The 19,371-nt window shown below is 43.5% G+C and overlaps 1 protein-coding gene across 2 annotated transcripts in view; it reads left to right on the forward strand.

The window, feature by feature from the left end:
* Positions 1-13,420, forward strand: part of LOC138299698 (neuritin-like) — a 36,162-nt gene extending 22,742 nt beyond the window's left edge. Inside the window, exons 2-3 of one of the 2 annotated variants that reach the window (XM_069238188.1) lie at positions 8,065-8,230; positions 12,283-13,420. In XM_069238188.1, the coding sequence (XP_069094289.1) occupies positions 8,065-8,230; positions 12,283-12,541 (425 nt within the window). In that variant the 3' untranslated portion in view covers positions 12,542-13,420. The remainder of the gene's footprint in view (positions 1-8,064; positions 8,231-12,282) is intronic. The other variant, XM_069238189.1, reaches the window with a different exon arrangement.
* The last annotated feature ends 5,951 nt before the right edge of the window (positions 13,421-19,371 follow it).

Raw genomic sequence — 19,371 nt, forward strand, 5'->3', positions numbered from 1 at the left:
GCCTGAGTGACTCCTGAACCCACAAGAGGTCTCAATTTACTCTATTCCTGGACCCTTGGTTGTGGAAGTAAAGATGATAAGATGGACAATTTCCAAAACTGAGGACATAGACAAAAGTTTGCCAAAACGTGCTCTGAGAACACAGAGGGGATTGGGACCAACCTGCTCGCCTAGCCACCTGAGGTGCATCGCTGGCTTTGCAGCTTATCCTGCTACATCCTTCTCCGCAGCAGCAAATATGTTTCAGCAGTTATGCACCAAACGGGTATCTGACCTCGTGGAACTATCTTTGGTTAGAGCCCTCTGCTTAGTCCTGCTGGAGATTTTTGACTTCCATTTTGGTGACTAAGTTAAAAATCTGCATTGCAGCTTCGCTCCATCGCCATCAGTCGACAAAGCTCCCTCCTCAGACACTCCTACAGCTTTGCTCCACTGAACCTCTACCTTCTCAGACATTTTTCTTCAAAACTGTTTCTAAGTCTGAAGGTAAGCACTCACCGAACCCAATCCACTTCTTGTATTTGAACAGTACTCCATTCCTGTCGGCCTTAACTGTCAACTTTGACCCAGTCTTGCATGACCCAATGTCCGTGGCTGGCACTTTTATCTTTTAGGTGCTATTTTGAACCATAAACTTTAAAAATTCATATCTCGTTTCTACTCATTGGATTTTTGTTGTTTTAGTGTCAAATAATTTATTCAAATTTACTATATTTTTCTAAATTGTCGTAGGATTTTGTTCTGTTGTGTTTTCTGTTTATTACTGTTTGTGTGCTGTATAAATACTTTCCACATTGCCTCAAAGTTAATCCTGACTGTTTTTGTGCCAACCTATCCAGGGTTAAGCACAGGGTAATTTAGTGACTTTTTGTGGTTCACCCTGCAAGGGATTGCAGCTGTTACTTGAACAGGGCTTACACCCCAGTCAATCAACAATCCAATTTCTCACATTAACCCTCTTGACCTATTGTGTTATGTTATGTTTTACGTATTTATTGACTGCACATATGCAAAGCTCTTAGATGCTTTCAAGTATAACACTGACAATTGCAACAGAAAGCTAGAAAACAATATACCAAGATTCAGTTAAACACTAAGTCAAAATTAAAGTCCCTTTCTAAACCTAAGCTATCTGGGAATGTCCTCTAAGAAATAGAGGAGAAATGTATAGCTGTAGTAGCCTGCCTTAAAAGGTCACAGATAAACAGGTGTTGGAAACTATGGAGGCATATGTCTACAGGGAATAATCAGTCTCCAAGCATATAGCGGAGTGCGAACTGCCTTAGTGGGAGGGCATGGTGGGATCGTGGTCTGTGGCTAGACCAACTTATTGATTCTAGGGCGGCAAATCAAATAAGATGCAGTGGTTCCTATATTTTAAGAAATTGTTCTAATGGTCTAGCTACATGCTGGGATAGTCAAGAGGTCCCGACAAAAAGTGCCTGCTGTGTGGTTTACTTTCTAACAAGGGTCTAGACAGACGCAGGATTTCACAGAGGCATCTGGTGAGGTACTTCACTGTTAAGTCAATGCACTATTGAACCTTACCTAGAGAAAGTGCTTAACACTAGGGGCTGTTTGCTAAATAAAAGCTTACATTTTGACATCTTACTCACACATTACCTGAAAAGAGGTGGGGACATCGACTCTGCAGCGACCTTTCCCTCGAGACTGGTAAGCATTTGTTCTGTTGCACCTGGCATGTACAACGTAGGAGGAAATACACTATTTAATTTCTGGAAAATCTAGAATTTAGTTTATGAGAGCGTTTTTGGAACCCTTTACCTTTATATTCTGAAGATTGTATTGAAGTGCCTCCAGAATTCTTGTTCAGTGCATTTGGAGTAAGATATCAGTACATTTATGCAAATGTGTTGCTGGCAATAGTGTGATTCAAGATGATGTTGTATCACCCGCAGAGGTGTACAGAAGTCTATGTCCAGATGAGAAAGGAGTTGGAAGGCGAGTATTGGAGAGTTGATCCTTTTGTATTGCCGAGAAGTGCAAAAGCAAAGTACAGAAATTGTGTGAAAAGGACACCTTATATAGAGGCTCCATGGAGTGACTACAAAGCGGTGCGAGAATAGTCATGAAATTGGTAGCATGCGTTATGTGTACATGAGAGGATTGTTGCGCAGGTAATGGTATGCACAGCTACAGTGGATGGGATGTATTAAGTCTGTGCATTCCTCAGAAGTTGCTTTCTTCCTAGGAACATTCTTTCTGTTCTTTTAAAGGAAGTTGTTCCCTATCTTCACCAGACAACCTTTAAATAAGACCTTTGTAATTTGGCCTTTTGCCTTCTGTCTGCCTTTTCTGCATGACTTCTCCATTGCCTGCCTAACTTCATAAAAGTCAAGCTGATTTACTTCCTGCCACAAGTAAAATAGTTAATACATCGATGTATTTATTTTTTCAGTTCCTACTATTGAATTGAATTATATCTATCAATGATCTCCCCACTCTTCTGTTCTCGGCTGGGCGCCTACAAACTGAGTAGTGTGTTGACTTTAAAAAGTCAAGGTTATAGTTACATAAACATGCCTTCGACCACACTTTTTAATTGGGGTGTGGCTGAAAGACATTATAAAGGATATTCTATGTCTCATGATTTTAAAAGGCATGTAAGGATCTTATGCTTGGTTCTCACTGCTCCTTGTTTTTCCACTGTCGGGCACATGCACTGTAGGAAGCTGACCTGGTGTTTCGTGGACACCTGTGGTGTTGGCAACTTATGCCAGGTCCAGACTACAACTATTGGTGAATGAAGACAGTGTCTAGGAAGCCAGGGATCTCAAGCAGTAGCTGTGGATGAGCAGCCAAGACTTATCTAGGTGGAGTGCAATACCACAGCAGTCACACAGTAGCTTATCACACCTGAAAAGAACCACATAGTGTTGCAAAAATAAAGGTACTTTATCATAGTAACACTGAACTAGAATATATATATATATTAATAATAATAATTAGAAATTAGCATAGGAAACAACAAGCATTGGCAAGAATTGTAGAAAATAGCTACGGCCCTAGGAGGGGGCCAAACCATATAGTGGAATGCAAAGTGAAGTCTCCCCGCCCAAGGCAATGGAGTAGTTAGAGGGAAGCTGGGAGAACTCGGGACCCCAAGAGGTTGAGTTCCTTCGTGACCCTCAGCGACCATGAGAGCAGAGGTAAATACCTGGTCTTCCCTAGGGCTAACAAGAGGACTTTGAAAATGGGTTGTGCAAGAACAGGACCAGACCATGGGAACTCAAATGTGGATTCTGGGAGAAGAGGACTTGTAAAGGAAGGGGACAGAGTCCAGTCCACAATGGAGTGTCCAGTTAGGGCAGGAGCCACTAACCACCCTTCTGTGGATGAAGATCCGGGTCGATGGGGGGATGAAGAAGATCACCTGTGGAGTCCAGAAGATGCAGAGGAGTCCTTGGAGTGGTGCAGATGATGTCCCACGTCGGTCGCAGATGGTCAGTGTTTAAGAGAACCACCAACAAGCCTTGGCAAATGCAAGAGAAGCAAAAGAAAAGTTGCAAGGTTGAAGAGGACCAGCAAGACCTAGGGGACTCAACCCTTGGAGGGGAGTCTGAGTTGACCGTCAGCAGCCGGGGGACCCAACAGAAGAGGTTGCAGCCCCCGCAGGCAACCCACTGACTGGAGGCACAGTAATTTACAGTGAGGCTCAATCAGCACACCTGAAGAAGACTCCCACGTCGCTAGAGCAGCAGAGAGAAGACTGTGCTTGGCAGGATGAAGTGCTGGGGGCTGGGGCTACTTGGAGCTTGAAGATCCCATGGAGTAGGAGACAGCAAGCCTTGGTAGCTGCAAGAGTCGTGGTGCACAGGGGTACTGTCCTGCAATGAAAGGCAAGGGCTCACCATCTCCCAAGTTAGACACCTGGCAGAGAGGACCAAGGGGACCACTTCAGACTACCACCTGTGATGCAGGAGCTACGCGGTTCCAGAGGAGAGCAGATCCACGCAGCCAGACATTTTTGCTGTAGGTGACTAGGGATACAGGGGAGTGACTCCTTCACTCCAAGGAAGATTCCTTCTTGCTTCTTGGTGCAGCTGGAATCTTGCCAACCCCAGAGGATGCACAGTGGTGGAAATGTTGCAGTTGCTGGAAGGAACCAGGGAGACAATGTTGCAAGGTGAGGTCGTCTTGGGAGATGCAGTCTTGTCAGTTCCTGAAGTGTCCAGTTGTGGTTCTAGTGGCCCACCCGCAAGGGGATCCCTAAATAGCCCTAAAAGGGGGTTTGGTCACTTTGAACGGTGACCCACTATCACAGGGAGTCACTGAGGTCACCTGAGTGACCTGGCCACTCAGATGCTCCCGGTGTGCATGGAATAATGCAACCAATATTGGCAACAGTATTTGGGTATGAGTCTGACATGTTTGACACCAAACATGGGGCCAAACGTAGCAAGCATTTTGCATGGTGCAAACTGTGAAAATCGCAGTTTGCGCCATGCAAAATGCCGAATGCGATGCTCATTCACAATTTGCGAGTCAGAACGACTCGTAAATTGTGAATGCGACTCGCAAATATTTGCGACTAGCATCACTATGCTAAATTGCTTTGTGACCGCGAATGCGGTTGCAAAGCAATTCGCAGTTACCACCAGTGTCACACTGGTGGTAACCCATTCGCAAACGGGAAGGGGTCCCACGGGGACCCCTTCCCCTTTGTGAATGTTGACAAAAAGGGGTTTTCAGAGAAGGCAGTGGTCCAATGGACCACTGCCTACTCTGAAAAACCGAAACCAAATGGTTTCATTATTTTTTTTATTTTGCAACTCGTTTTGCAAACTGCTTTAAAAACTGCTTTATTTAAAAAGCAGTCACAGACATGGAAGTCTGCTGTCTTCAGCAGGCCACCATCCCTGTGAGTGCATCGACTCGTTATGGGGTCGTAAAATGCGACCCACCTCATTAATATTAATGAGGTGGGTCTTTGCAACCCCATAGCGACTCGCAGAAGGTGTCTGAGACACCATTCTGCATATGCTTTTGCGACTCCGAAATTGCGAGTCGCACCGACTCGCAATTTCCGAGTCGCAAAAGCATTTCTTGCTACATCTGGCCCATGGTTCAGAGTTACCATTATGTAGCTGGACTACAGACCAGTAACCAGTACACTAGTATAATGGATTCCCCACACTTACAAAGTCCAGTGCATTGAAACTGGAGTTTGAAGGGGCACCTCTGCTCATGCAGGGGTGCCCTCACACACAGGGACCTGCACCCTGCCGTTTGGGCTGGAAGGGCCTACCATAGGGGTGACTTACAATGACCTGAAGTAGTGACCTGAGGTGAAAGGGCGCATGCACCTTTTCACACAGGCTGCAATGGCAGGCCTGCAGACACATTTTGCAAGGGTTCCCATGGGTGGCATAATGCGTACTGCAGCCCATGGGGGTACCCTGGTGTCCTACCCATATACTACTGACTTAAAGGGGACACCAGTATTCCAATTGTGGAGTGCATAAGGGTCCAAGGTAACCAAATTTGGAGAGGGAGAGCCCAATCACTGTGGTCCAGGTTTGCAGGATCCCAGTGAAAACAGTCTAAGCATGCTGATAGCCTGCAAAAAGTGGGGGTATGGGGAATCCATGGCAAAAAAGGAGGTACTTTCCTAAAGAATTTTCTAGAACTTCACAAATACCATTAGCAGTGATGGTGTGAAGTCCTTCCCTGCTTCCATTTTTATTCTTCATAAACCTGTTGGTATACAAGAGCTTGAAGGGCAGAACTCTGTACTCTCCTATGACACCTCACACTAATCAAGTAGGAACCCAGTAGTATCACTCCCATTGCATACTCACCTGCTGCTCAGGGAATCAAAGCATGGATTTCAAACTTCTGTGGTACCACTCTTTGACACCACTGTTCTGGAGATAAATGTTAGTATGAGGAAAACTATTGATCCAAAAGACAGGGTGAAGAATGTGTTAGATAGGAAGGAAATGAATGCCACATTAGGCTACTTAGATGATCAGCACCATGGCTTTTGCCGTACTACATGCAAAGCTTATGGCAGGGACACCATAAAAGCTTCCTTGCAGCTGGGGGTACCAAAAGGTGGAGCCTTCTGAGAACAATGTCAAAGAAGAACCAAAGAGAGAAAGAAGCTTAAACTGTATGCCTTCTTATTAAAGGGCATCTTATAAGTGGAAACTTTGTCAAAAGAAGATAGCCTGGAAGTTATGGCATGCCAACGCAGGAGGTCATCTCCACAGAAGCAGGTCCTTCAGTAAAGCAATCCTGAAAAAGCACCTGCAAGTCAGTTTTGGAAAAGCACTCCTCTTTCTGGAGGCTGCCTTGGTTATTTGTAGGTCGAGCCTAGGCAGCGTGCAAGCGCTGTCTCTCGACATGTTGTAGTCTACATCTGTGGGCTTTAACCATGCCCATCTCACACCCATCACTTTCATTTGTTCCTTAGCCTGCCTTTCAAAATTCCCTTGATTTCATAGGTAAATGCTTTACGTTTGTCCCACCTTGAGGCTGCTTTGTTACTGCCTTGGAGACTGACCCTGTTACATGAATCATTGCACGATCAGCCATATTCCTTAGTGTGGTGCACTACTTTTTTTTTGGCCTCACTGCTTCACCCTGTATGGCCGTATGTTGTTTCTTCCTCTTCCTTGCTTTGGGCATGCCACTGTTTCTTTGTGGTGTCTGCGCACCAAGGCTGCAAGTTGGAAGGGGATTATTTTTTATTCTTTTTTAATGCGCACTCTGCATGTATGTTACCATTGACCTTTCCTACCTTTTATCTATATGAGGGGTGTGGGGATTGTATCCTTTAAGATTCTGTTTCATTAGTAGCCTAATATATTTTACCACACAGACTCCCTAATATCAACAGGTGTAAATGTTACTAAAGAGATACTAATCTGGTGAATATAGGTCAGGAGACCAGGAAAGGACGCGTGTTTGGTGCTGGTGCTGAGGTGATCCTATGAGAGATCCACAGGAAGTTTGAGTTACATGAACTCCAAAAACATTTGGAGAGTGAGAGGAGCAGCACCCTGCAATTTATATGTCTTATACCCTTAAGGGTATTATCATCCAGCCTTGTCAGATAAGGTGGAACGGTCACCTATTAAAATGCTGCAGTTAAAGTTCCTGGGTGGCCTCTATTAAGGTATCCTCCATGCTATGATTGAGGACCTCAATAAATCTGAGGGGAGGGCGCAGTTTGATAGTATCACAAAGTGGCCTCACCCAGCATCCATCATGTCATGCTCCGCCCTGTAGGTGGGCCACGGGTTTTCAAAGTGCTGTGTCACATGACACAAGAAAGGTGGTAAACCCTAGAGTGTCCGAGCTCAGAAGGCAATTACCTATAGCACCAAACAGGTGGAAATAAATAATAGACTAAGACTTGCAACAAATACCTCATGACGTAGGCCAACTAAGAGCCACACACTACATAACCTGCAAATTTATAAGCCCTACAGGATATCCTAAAACACACAAAAGTCAGGAGAACCCATTAACGGAAACCTAAGTATCACTACGCATTTAACAGCACGCTGCACAATGTGCGCCCCATTACCCATATGCACTGCCTTCCTCTGCTTTTTCTCATCACGTGGGGAGACTGTGGTCCATTTAGCATGTACAGAAATACTGACACAAATAAGGAGGGACATTGTAGAAGCCCCAGGGACCCATATTCTTCACCAACCACTTTACTAAATACATGGAATGGATTCTGGTTCACCAGAGTCCATGTGGTGATAAGAGAGGAGCACGGTGTGGGACTGGGGTTCTCTTAGTAGGGGTGGAATGCCTGTCATAGAAGAGTGGCACACAAACCAATGGAGTAGTACTTGCAGTGAGAGAAGGGGGTATATAAAGGACCATCGTGCCTGTTGTGTGAGCGAGCTAGACGCAGTGGAAGAGTGATTCATTCCATAACCGGAAGGTGCAAACTTTGGGAAAAGGGTGCCACTCTCTGGGGTGCACTAAACTGGTGGTGGCCTCTCTTTCTCAAAATCACTTTAATTTTGTGGGCCCTTTGAAATCTCTAACCCTATCTTCTCATCACCTCTTCTTCAGCAGGACTGCACTGCGCAGTAGCGAACCCCTCGTCATCTGCAGCTTCCACCCGCTGTGAGCACATTTACCGGGGTTTCTCTGAGTGCCTTCTAGCTCTCAGCACACATATGAGTGTCTACACAGAAGAAGAGCTCAACAGCACCCAGAATCTAGACAACATCTGTGCGTAAGTGAATAAGCGGGCTTGATCTGGGCTCCGAGCAATGATATACTGGCCATGGGCTACAATCAATTGTCTCTACTCGGAAGGAGGGTATGGTTTGGAAGAGGGATGTGGTCTGTACTTAAAATGATTACTGTATTGGCATGACTTACAAAGAGGACATGGCCCGTGGTCTTATGAATTCATGTATTAATTAGTTCTAAAATTGGCCTAGCTTGTTGTCTAAATAGATTCTATGCAAGGACATTTTAAGGAACGGACAAAGTGGGCAATTGCAGAGGGCGCCAACCTTCCTAGGGGCCTTCTAGAAAAGTGAGTGGGACTGTCAAAAGTTCTGCCATAATAAAGTTGCTCATTAAACACCTTTACCTTTTCTAATGTAACTGCTGAGCATACTTAACAGAAACGTAGGGCCACCTTTACTAAGGGTTTGCACCAGAGCGAAGTGACACAAAGCAATGCTAACTCTTGCCATGGGGTTTGCATTCAAGTGCAAAAGTTTTTTTGTGCTGCAAAGCCGCCCATTTGTCAGCAAAAATAGCACTTTGCACTGCTTTGCATCACTTTGCATTACGACAGCGTTACTTGGGTGGATTAGCACACAAACCCATAATTTTTAACGCAAAGCCTGATCTACTAAGGTAGCCCGAATGAGCTTTGCTTAAAAAAACATAATGTCTTCTTGAAGCAGGTGCTTGCATGGAGAAATGTTCTAATTTCTTGAACATCCCACTGTGCATTGTATTAAAAAATAAATCTACCTCTTAGAATGCATGCTTTGCCTATTCTGCCTAAACCTTTGCATTCCCAGGCAGTTGGTGACAGGCACATTTAAAAAAACATTTTTCAATGTTATTTTTCTCTCCTTACTCCACCTTGCCTCTTCTACCTTATCCCTCTGCTTAACTTCTCTCTACCTCTATGTACCTTCTTCATTTCTATCTCGGCTCTCTCTCTCACCTTTTTCTACATCACCTCTCACTCAATATACCTCACCCTACTTCGTTTCTCTCTACCTTTCTCTCGTGACCTTGCCATTCTCGCTATCATCCTCTATACATATAAATCTCACTCTCATTTTTTCCAGTTTACCTACATGTATGTCTTCTCCTTCCACTTCACCTCTCACATAACCTCATTTCCAGCTTTAACTGACCTCTCAATCTCTCTCCCTTCATGTCAGAAGTACCTTATCTCGTCCAGCCCTTTTTCTACCTCCCCATCTCATTTCTCTCTCTACCTCATATTTCCATCACTATCTCACCTCTCTATAGCCTAACCTTCTCTTGCTAATCTCTGTGTACCTCAGCATTAGGCTACTTCCTCGCCTCTCCACTTCCTATTTCTCTAGTTCTACCTCTGTTGCCTTTTCTTCACCTCTCTAAATATCTTACCCATTTCTAGCTACCTGCATTTCTTTGCTTCTCAGGCTGTCTCTTTCTCACACACAAATCCATATTTCTCTCTTGAACTCCTCCTCGATTTCAACTCATGTCCTCCATATTAATTATCTCTCTGTCTCTTTTTTTATAGATTTCCCCACCTCACCATCTATTCCCCTTATTCTGTCGCGCAACTCTACCTCTGTATAAACCTTACTGCTATTTCACGTATGTCTCCCAGCCTCCACTTTTTGGCCCACATCACATTTCTCTTTCTAAACTTCACCCCTCTCTACTATTTTCTTTTCCCAACAACTGTTTTTTACCAGTCTTTCTATGCCAGTTCTTGTTTTGCTCTGTTTACCCGCATCTCTTTGATTTTCCTCAAGTCTCTCTACCTACTGCAGCTTCTTTCTGGGTTTTCTTCTTACTAATTCACCTCTTTTTCGACATTACCTTTCTCTCTGCACTCATCTACCTCTCTCTTAATGTCCTTCTCCATATCTCTCTAACACACTCTAAAACCATACCTATTGCTCTGCCTCTCTTTTGCTAGCTACATCATCCTCTTTCTACCAGGCCCTATTTTCCTTCGGGCTACCTCATCTTTCCCTGTTTACTTTACTCCTCTCCCTACTGCACATATCTTTTTACTTGATCTCTATCTCCATCATTTTTTTCCCTTTACTTCACGTCTCTCTATAGTTATCTCTTTCTATCTCTTTCGTATCTTGCTCTGTTCCATTTTATTTACTCAGCAGGGTCACAGGTAACTGTCTAGCCAGAGAAGTACACACACGTGAAGAGGGGCAAGTCAGGGTAATGATCCTGGGAGAATTGTATTCGAAGTTAACTAATGGAATGATGAGAATCATTAGAGCATCACTTTGATTTTCATAGTTGCAGCAAGAACGCTAGTAGTGAAGGGGCTATTTGTGACTACAAATATTCAGCAACTAAAGCTACATATTTCAAGCACTATGGGCCAGATGTATGACTATTTCATTTTGTGAATCTCTAATTGCGATTCATTGCGAATTACAATTAGAGACTCACAAAATAGAATCTACAAATGTATCTCAGACACATTTAGCAGTTCCCAATGGGGTCACAAATGACATACCTCATTAATAGTCATGAGAGGTCGCAATTTGCGACCCTATTGGAAATGGCCACACTCACAGGGCTGGTGACCTGCTGGGCTCAGCAGACCACCATGCCTGTGACTGCTTTTCAATAAAACAGTTTTTTTTTAAATGCATCCTGTTTGCCTTGAAAGAAAACGGTATGCATTTCAAAAACAAAAATGAAAAGTTTTCTTATCATTTTTCCACAGTAGGCAGTGGTCTGTGGGAACACTGCATGTTCTGAAAAAAATATGTTTGCATGTATTCACTAAGGGATAGGAGCCCCATGGGGTCCTCCTTCCTGTTTGCGTATGGGTTAATACCAATTTGAAATTGGTGTTAACTGCAATTGTTTTACAATCACGTTGACGGTCACAAACAATTGTACATATCACTGCGGCTCTCAGTCAGGAAGAGATACCTTTGGGACGCCCCTTCCTAATTGCACGTCGTAATCTCTATTTTGTGAGTCGGTAATTGCATACTGACACGCAAAAAAGGGATGTCACATCATACCTGGCCTTTTGCGAACGGTGATTATTGCATTGGGTGCTAAAACCTCTTCTTTATTTCTTACAGTGTATTAATACGTTTGCCTAATGTCAAGACAATCACAGATGTATGGTAGCTTGAGAGAATGCAATTTCTTTCTACCAAGCATTTAAACTTTATAAGACTACTGTACAAAAGCAGGCTGTTTTCATGTACCAGGCAGGTGGCATCTGTGCACGTCATACAAAAATAAAGTCCTTAAGTACATACCATAGTGCTGACTTGAGAGTGGCTGCAATTGTATTACCAGTGAGCAATTCACATGAGAGAAACAGTTACCACTTAAACAGAGCCATATGTGGACTGAGGTAGGTATACAGGCCAAAAAAATCAATGGAAAGACAAAATATATTGGAACTTATAATAGTTCCCTATAACATTTGAGGCTGTGATAAATAAAAATATATTGAAGTCCATAACTTAATATTTTTGCCAGTTCGAATGTAATATTCATTTTAGAATGGAAACATTTTTAAAAGTGTTTATTCATTTTCCAACTTTAAAAAGTATGCTGTATCCATTTTGAATACGCTGGCCTTCCACAGACATGATAAAGCCCCCTATCTTGACTCCCCAAAGTGAATCCAGTTCCCGTATGGCGACTCCCCACAGTGCTTCGAGTTCCCTAATCTCTAATTGGCCTGCAGCACACATTGTTCCTGTTTATTCAGTTATCCATCTGCCCCCCATCCTCTCGAAAGGACCTGGACAGCCTCTCACTACATATACCACTCTCTCCGCATTCATACGCATATTCATGCCTGCTAGCCACATCTGTTTGGTCCGGGCTGGCAGGCGAACCTCCATTCTTACAAAGTCTCCATTTGCTATTATCAACCTCAGCGCATAAAAATAGCAGCTTAGCCCCGGTGAGGTCAGCATCGCTTGGAACCAGTGTAACTAAGTGGGGGCTGCATTTATGTCTGCTTTAATGTGAAAATGTGAGTGAATATAGTGACTAATAGCTAAATCTTCTCCACTTCATGTCTTGCAGTCACTGGGAGGAGTTCCATGCATGTGGCATGGCAGCCATGTTGGATTGTCGTGTGGAGGTGCAGGCTGTCTGGGACTCCCTACGGCGAGAATCCACCCGGCTGAGCTTTGAGGGCAACATGTATGAGATGTGCGCCAGCCACACCCAGGGCAGGCTAGATCGCATGATAGCACCCCCTTCCTCATCATCATGGCTGCCCCAGGCAGCTCTCCTCCCTTGGACCCTTGTCCTGAGTGTCGTCGCCTGGAGGATCGAATGAAGAGGTCCTGAGGCGGAACATTCCAGCGTGTCAATTGGGATAAGGACTCATATTCACTGTTTTCTTTGGCTTTTTAAAAGTTCCTCATTTAATTTTAGGTAGTGATACCGAGAAAAGGAAATCCCTGCATGGTCCTTTTGAAATCTTTCCTGCATGTTGGAGCATGAAAGCTCATTGTAATGTTGACGACTTCCGTCTAATGATTTAATACGAAACACACATATTCTTACCCACGCTCCAGTCCCTTTTATTTGCCCATGTGATCCTTCTCGCATCTTCAGTCAGAGATTGTTGCGTTCACCTACTACCTGTTTGACGACATTCCTGCCTGCTACCGGATCTGAAATCCTCTTTTACCTTTCATTGGACTCAGCAAAGGGAATGTGCCTTACATTACCAGGAATTCTGTCCACTGGAAGCAACTCCTGGGGCGCACCCCAATACCAGGTCTGCTTTCTTCTGAGACCAACCCCTTCGAGACACTTGAGTGCCAGATCTGCTCTCCAGATGACCAGCCTGAGCAAACCCGATGTCCCTTTACAGTACCTCCAGTAGTCGTCTCCTGGCACAAGCACAAGACGGCGCATGCGCAGACCTCAGCCTCCAGGCCTTCATTTACACGTTCCTGAACACATGCCAGGGGTAACAGGCATGCAATAAAGACTTCGCAAAGAAAACTACTTCAGAACTTCCTGCAATATACTCCCCAAACCTCCTCCCAATTCTAATAATCATCTTGCAATATGTATATAATCCTCACCCCCTCCGTTAGTATAAAAAGGTTTTATAATTCTCTTTTACTTAAAGTGTAACTTTTCTAAGTTTTGTTATTATTTCTGTTTTTTTACTTTGGTTCTATTAAAGTGTTATTTCCAATTCATGTAGCATGTATTTTCTGCTTTAAGTTTCAAGATATAAACTGGTCTCATGGGTGACTGATGATGTCACAAGTGTGTTTGTAAGTGGGTGTGTGATATTCAGAAAAGTGCATCTGCATGTTTACACCCTCACTGGAACGCAAACTTACAAATATCACGAGTTCACAATCATTTTCAAGAGTATTCATGGAAACCAGCAACAGCGGCAGACTTCCGGTACTGCTTCTGGAAAAGTTTAGAGAATTCCCAATTCTGTTTATGTGAATGGCTTTCCGCGTGCACAGCTGCAGATTGAGTATGATTGTTCAAGTGGAAACTTCATGGGATTTGCAGAATTGCACCGTTTTCCGGTGGAGAACTCACTTTTCGTATACTACAACTTATTGTGGGGGTGCTTCCATACCACGGGCGCCGCTAGAACAGGATTTACTCCTGCACTTTACAGCATTAAATGTCTGACCATTTCTAGGATGTGCAGTGTTGGAAAAAAGTTTGTGAAAACCCACCCTGGAACATCCACTTGCCATCTCTGGAGTAAGATTTCCTCATATGTTATATTACACAATTGCCACATTAGAGGTGGATAGATACATTTACAAGTGCAAGTCCCCATTTTGTGAACTCCTTTCACTCATAAAGTTATCTGCACACATATCCTTAAATTAGACCTGCAAATAGCTTTGTGAATCGGATCTAGAGTCTGTAGTGAACAGCTACATGCCAGGGTCTGAGGATCTTTGTGTCATCGGTGGACTTATAGAGTCCTGGGACAGAGTTAATATGACACAGATTTTTATTGCCCAACTCCAAGAGCTATCTATCTTAACGTTATTAGTGCAGAAACTGTGGGTCTATAGTGCCGCTTGACTATGAATGTACAGTGTCCAGGTAGCATCAGGAGCTCTGCTTTCTAGGCGCCCATGGATATATTAATGTTTGATGATGCAAATCTCAACATGCACCAAGGATTACTGAATGATGGTGCAATCAGGACTGAAGGAAATTACTGAAATATGCAAATCTTAACATGTTCTAAGTATTACTAACGAAGGTGACATTTTCAACGTACTATAAAATGGTGCAAATCTGAACAAAGTCTAAGTGTTATTTAAAGATGGTGTAAAATTGAACATGTTCTAAGTGTTACTGGAAACGGTGCAATCTCGGCATATGCTGTTGATCAAAGAGTGTTGGGGACGCTCAGGTAAAGTAAGGAAGATTACTAGACCACCTGTTTCCTTCATTCAAATAAGTGTTTGTGCCCTTGCTGTTACGAGGGTGTAATCATGCTGCAGGACCCCAAGTACAACTTCCTAAATGTATGCACTTAACTCATCCTATATTCTATCCAAGCATTCACCCATTCATCCAACCGTCAATGCTTTCCTTCACACACCCATCCATGCACTGATCCTGGTATTCATCTATCAATGCACTCTGCTAGTCCTTCACCCATTCATGCAGTCACACATTTATACACTGATGTATTCTTGCATTCACCAGCACACACGAGCTCTGCAATCAATGAAGAAGCACTTTTACTTGTTAAAAAAAACGAACATAGAGGGTTTGTTAATGCTTGATTAACTGCTGCATGAGTTTTTAGGCTTTCATGAACTTCCCTTGTTTACTGGATACCGACGACGAAATGTTGATTAATTGTTATGTGTAGTGTCCTGGGACTGAGCCAACATGACACAGATCTACACTGCCGAACTCCCTGAGCTATCGATCTTAACGTTATTAGTGCAGAAACTGTGGGTCTATAGTGCCACTTGAGTATGAATTTACAGTGTCCAGGTAGCATCAGGAGCTCTGCTTTCTAGGCGCCCATGGATATACTAATGTTTGATGATGCAAATCTAAACATGCACCAAGGATTACTGAATGATGGTGCAATCAGACTGAAGGAATTTACTGAAATATTATGCAAATCTAACTTCTAAGTATTACTAACGAAGGTGACATTTTCAATATACTATAAAATCTGAACGAAGTCTAAGTGTTATTTAAAGATGGTGTAAAATTGAACATGTTCTAAGTGTTACTGGAAAACGGTGCAATCTCGGCATATGTTGTTGATCAAAGAGTGTTTGGGGCGGTCAGGTAAAGTAAGGAAGATTACTAGACCACCTGTTTCCTTCAAAGAAGTGTTTGTGCCCTTGCTGGTGCGGGGGAGTCGGGGGGTGTAATCATGCTGCAGGACCCCGAGTACAACTTCCTAAAAGTATGCACTTACCTCATCCTATTTTCTAACCACGAGCTAGAAAGAGAGAGTGGGTGATACCAACTTGTCGTCATTCCTCCCCTAGGTTCACCCTTCTGCTTTGACACCGATTCCTTGACTGAGAGGAACAGAACATCCCAGACTCAAGTGCATGAAGTATTCTAAGGTTTTTTAGCCATTTCATTTTTGCCTTTTGTAATGCTGAGATTTCTGCCATACCTACTGTTTAAGGTCAGACTGAACTCGGCTTTATTTCATGGAAGCTTTTCCAGCCTGGGTGATCCAACAAGCTCCTTATGTGATGTCTCGGTGAAAGCACACGGGGCATAGACTAGGCTCCCTCTGAAACTACCTGGGGGGTCACTGGCGGTGCTCCTGCAGCTGAGCTGGACACTAACCTGCCATGTCAACTCTTTAGAGAGGGACTACACACCAGTGTTGCAGGAATATGCAGCTGCGGGCCAGCTCAAAACGAGTGACCGAAAAAGGTGACCTCTTGCCTATAACAAAAAGGTGTGCCAAGCACCCTATGACAAGGAATGCCTGCAAACCGGGCTGACTGAAGGTCCTTGTAAAGGTAAGTTTCTCTACTGAATCTGATGTTTAAAATTACACACTAGTAAAATAACAAGCCCTATCAAAAAACTTCAAACCTGCGTTTTCTCTGGTGACAAATCAATGATAGAACTAAAGCTTGGCCCTTGGACTTATGGGGGGAAACAATTCGACCCAGAGGCTAATGCCACTTTAATAAGGAGCTTGGATTCAACCAGAGAGGCTGAGATAGACAGTCGAATGGAGACATTGTCTTTGTGGGAAATTCATTTTTATGACTAATTTAGTCTGAGCAATGTGTAGGTAAAGTGGTTAATTACCAGTCTCCAGTCAATTAACATGCTAAGGAGGTTTCTAGACGACTTCAGATAAAAGGTACGTTATCCACTTCTGTTTCCAAATACTAACCTACCATTTACAGGAAATGTATTAAAATGCCATAGAAAAAGGTAAGCAGTACATGTAGTTACAATGTTACAGCTATCATAAGTGAATATCTATATAAAAGTGACACATAACTTGGTTTGCGTTCCGAATCAATGAGGCATGAGAACAAAGGTACATCCCTTCAAGATGCAGTGCTAGATCATGGAACCGGTATCGGACAAGGCCCCCTCTGCATTGCCACAGGTTTGTGATAACTTTGTAATTTATTTAACTAATATGTACACACTAGTAGATACTGACTGCCAAAACCCTTCAACACGCCTATAATCCAGCCTCCGTTTGTCCTCCTTTCAGTTGATGAACACGGCTCAAGTTGTTCATGACAATTAAACAACAAAAGCCTTCAAGCTTGCTAACCAACCACACTCATCTACACTCTTTAAAGATGGACATGGGCCACTGACGCCTTCAGTTCACACCTTGCTGAGCTGCTCGATCCCTCAATACAGCAAGGATGAATCCTTTGTGCTTTGAAGCATGTCATACTCACTCCATTATTAGAGGCCATTTCTTTCAGAAATATTCCAACAGGAACCAAAAAGAATTTGGCCAAGGCCTATGGGCTACTTCCTGAGTTCATGATATGCCAGTTGTGCTTAATGTGGGTGGCACAATATTACTGGTCGGGCCAAAGATTTAGACGTATACTACACTGTCTAAGGACTCGTTGCGTTGTCTTCAGTCTGAGGAATAAGCACTTGGTGCAGGTGTGTTGGTGGGCCACTATTCTTTGAAGATATCCTACCTACAATTGAGCTGTTGTCAGTTGCGACAAGCTTCAGTGCCCTGGAACCCGGCTGCATGAGCCAGAAGGGCCAGCAGAGTCTGGATACTTCTACAGCTAAATCAGAACAAGGGCTTCCTCACACAAAGTATCTGTCCCACCTAAACAGCCCTAAGTAAGGCGTGTCCGCACAGGGAACAGACGAAGATACTTTACTGCTACCGTCCTGTCTGCGCAGCATCCCAACAGCATTCAACTACTGCCACCAGACGCCACTTCCAACCCTCCACATTGCAAACGCCTAAACAAGGTTATGAATCTTTGGTACACGGCCTCCATATTTGAACAAACCATACAAAAACAGAAAACCTAGAGAAAGACAGCAAAGGAGACGTTACATAGAAAAGAAGGAATACCAGGGATAAGATCTTCAGAAAAGACAGAGAGATAGGTGTATGAGGAACATGCAGTTAAGATCCAGAAAAGACAAAGCACAGCAAAACTACTGCAATGAGAAAAAAACGATCCGAATTCTCACAATCTGCTGCACCTACCATGTCTGCTGGACGCCATACTCCCTAGGTCCACACTGTTAGTTGTCGGGCATATACGTATCTCACTGATACTGCTTGATACCAAGTCTACACCATACCCCTTCTCCTGCCTTTGCACCCCAAATGCCTGTCCATTCTGCTTACCTCTTCTCACATCGAACTTCTTAACCATCAGGGCTGACATACAGATCAAGTCTTGCTAGCTCCCTCCTGACAAGGACCCCCACAGTCTTCTTTGCAGATTTCTTTTTAAGGAGTCTCGCATGCAGGGCCTATTTCTAATCTCCGAGTGCCCCCTTATTCCAATGTGCTCCATTCCTATTTAGACAATCTGTTTTAATATCATTGTTCAGGATTTAACAACCACCTACAATCAGCAAGACCCTCACTTCCCAATGCGCGCAGCTCGAGCCCACCGAAGTCAAGACTATTTACCAAATGTAACATTAGCATCCCATAGAATATTGTGAACAGTGCTTGATTTAAAACCAATTATCGTCTCTCTTCCGTCTCTCGTTATTCGTATCACCCTCCCTACATTGGGAGCTCACTCTGGTCTTAGATTACCTTAAGTGGTTCCCATCATGTGTGTCAGTCCACTGTCTTATCACTTCCGGTCTTCCTCCCTGTACTCCACCGGTGCCAAGACGCGCCTCAGCATTGTATGCTGTGCTCACAAATGTTACAAATAAATGACTGCACATCATCTCAGATCACACATCCCTTAAGTGATGATATTAAACTTCCATCTTCTCTGGGCTTCTTCTCTTACGTTACAATTGCATGTTTCAAAAGCAGACCTGCCCGTTTTTGTTGAAATTATCAATACAATAAATAGTTCCTCGTATTTTGCTTTATTACCTGCCCTAGTATATATTTCTGCCTGTTTATTTGGAGCACACAGTCTGCCTATTTGTATGGAATTAAATATTCATACCGTTTAATGCTTCAGTAACTCTTCAAATCAGTCTGTGCTGCAAATGGACATCTCCTTGGGCGAGTAGTTAAATATTCATGCAGCTTATTATACTGCTGTTCAACTAACAGTCTGCACTGTGGAACATTGCTTTTGTATTTATTCAAGTAATAGTGGTGAAAGGGAACATCTTTCCCAGTGCATATCTACCAGGAAATAAAGAATTTAGGCCCAAATGTAAAAGAAAATGAAGGACCGCGACGCTGCGCCAAAATTAACCACTTCGCTGCCAGGCCTTTTCCCCCTCCTGTGCCAGGCCTTTTTTTGCCTATTTGGGGCAGTTCGCGCTTAGGCCCTCATAACTTTTTGTCCACATAAGCTAACCAAGCCAAATTTGCGTCCTTTTTTTCCAACATCCTAGGGATTCTAAAGGTACCCAGACTTTGTGGGTTCCCCTGAAGGAGGCCAAGAAATTGGCCAAAATACAGTGAAAATTTCGTTTTTTTCAAAAAAATTGGAAAAAGGGGCT

This window comes from Pleurodeles waltl, chromosome 6, assembly GCF_031143425.1.
Source record: "Pleurodeles waltl isolate 20211129_DDA chromosome 6, aPleWal1.hap1.20221129, whole genome shotgun sequence".
NCBI classification, from domain to species: Eukaryota; Metazoa; Chordata; class Amphibia; order Caudata; family Salamandridae; genus Pleurodeles; species Pleurodeles waltl.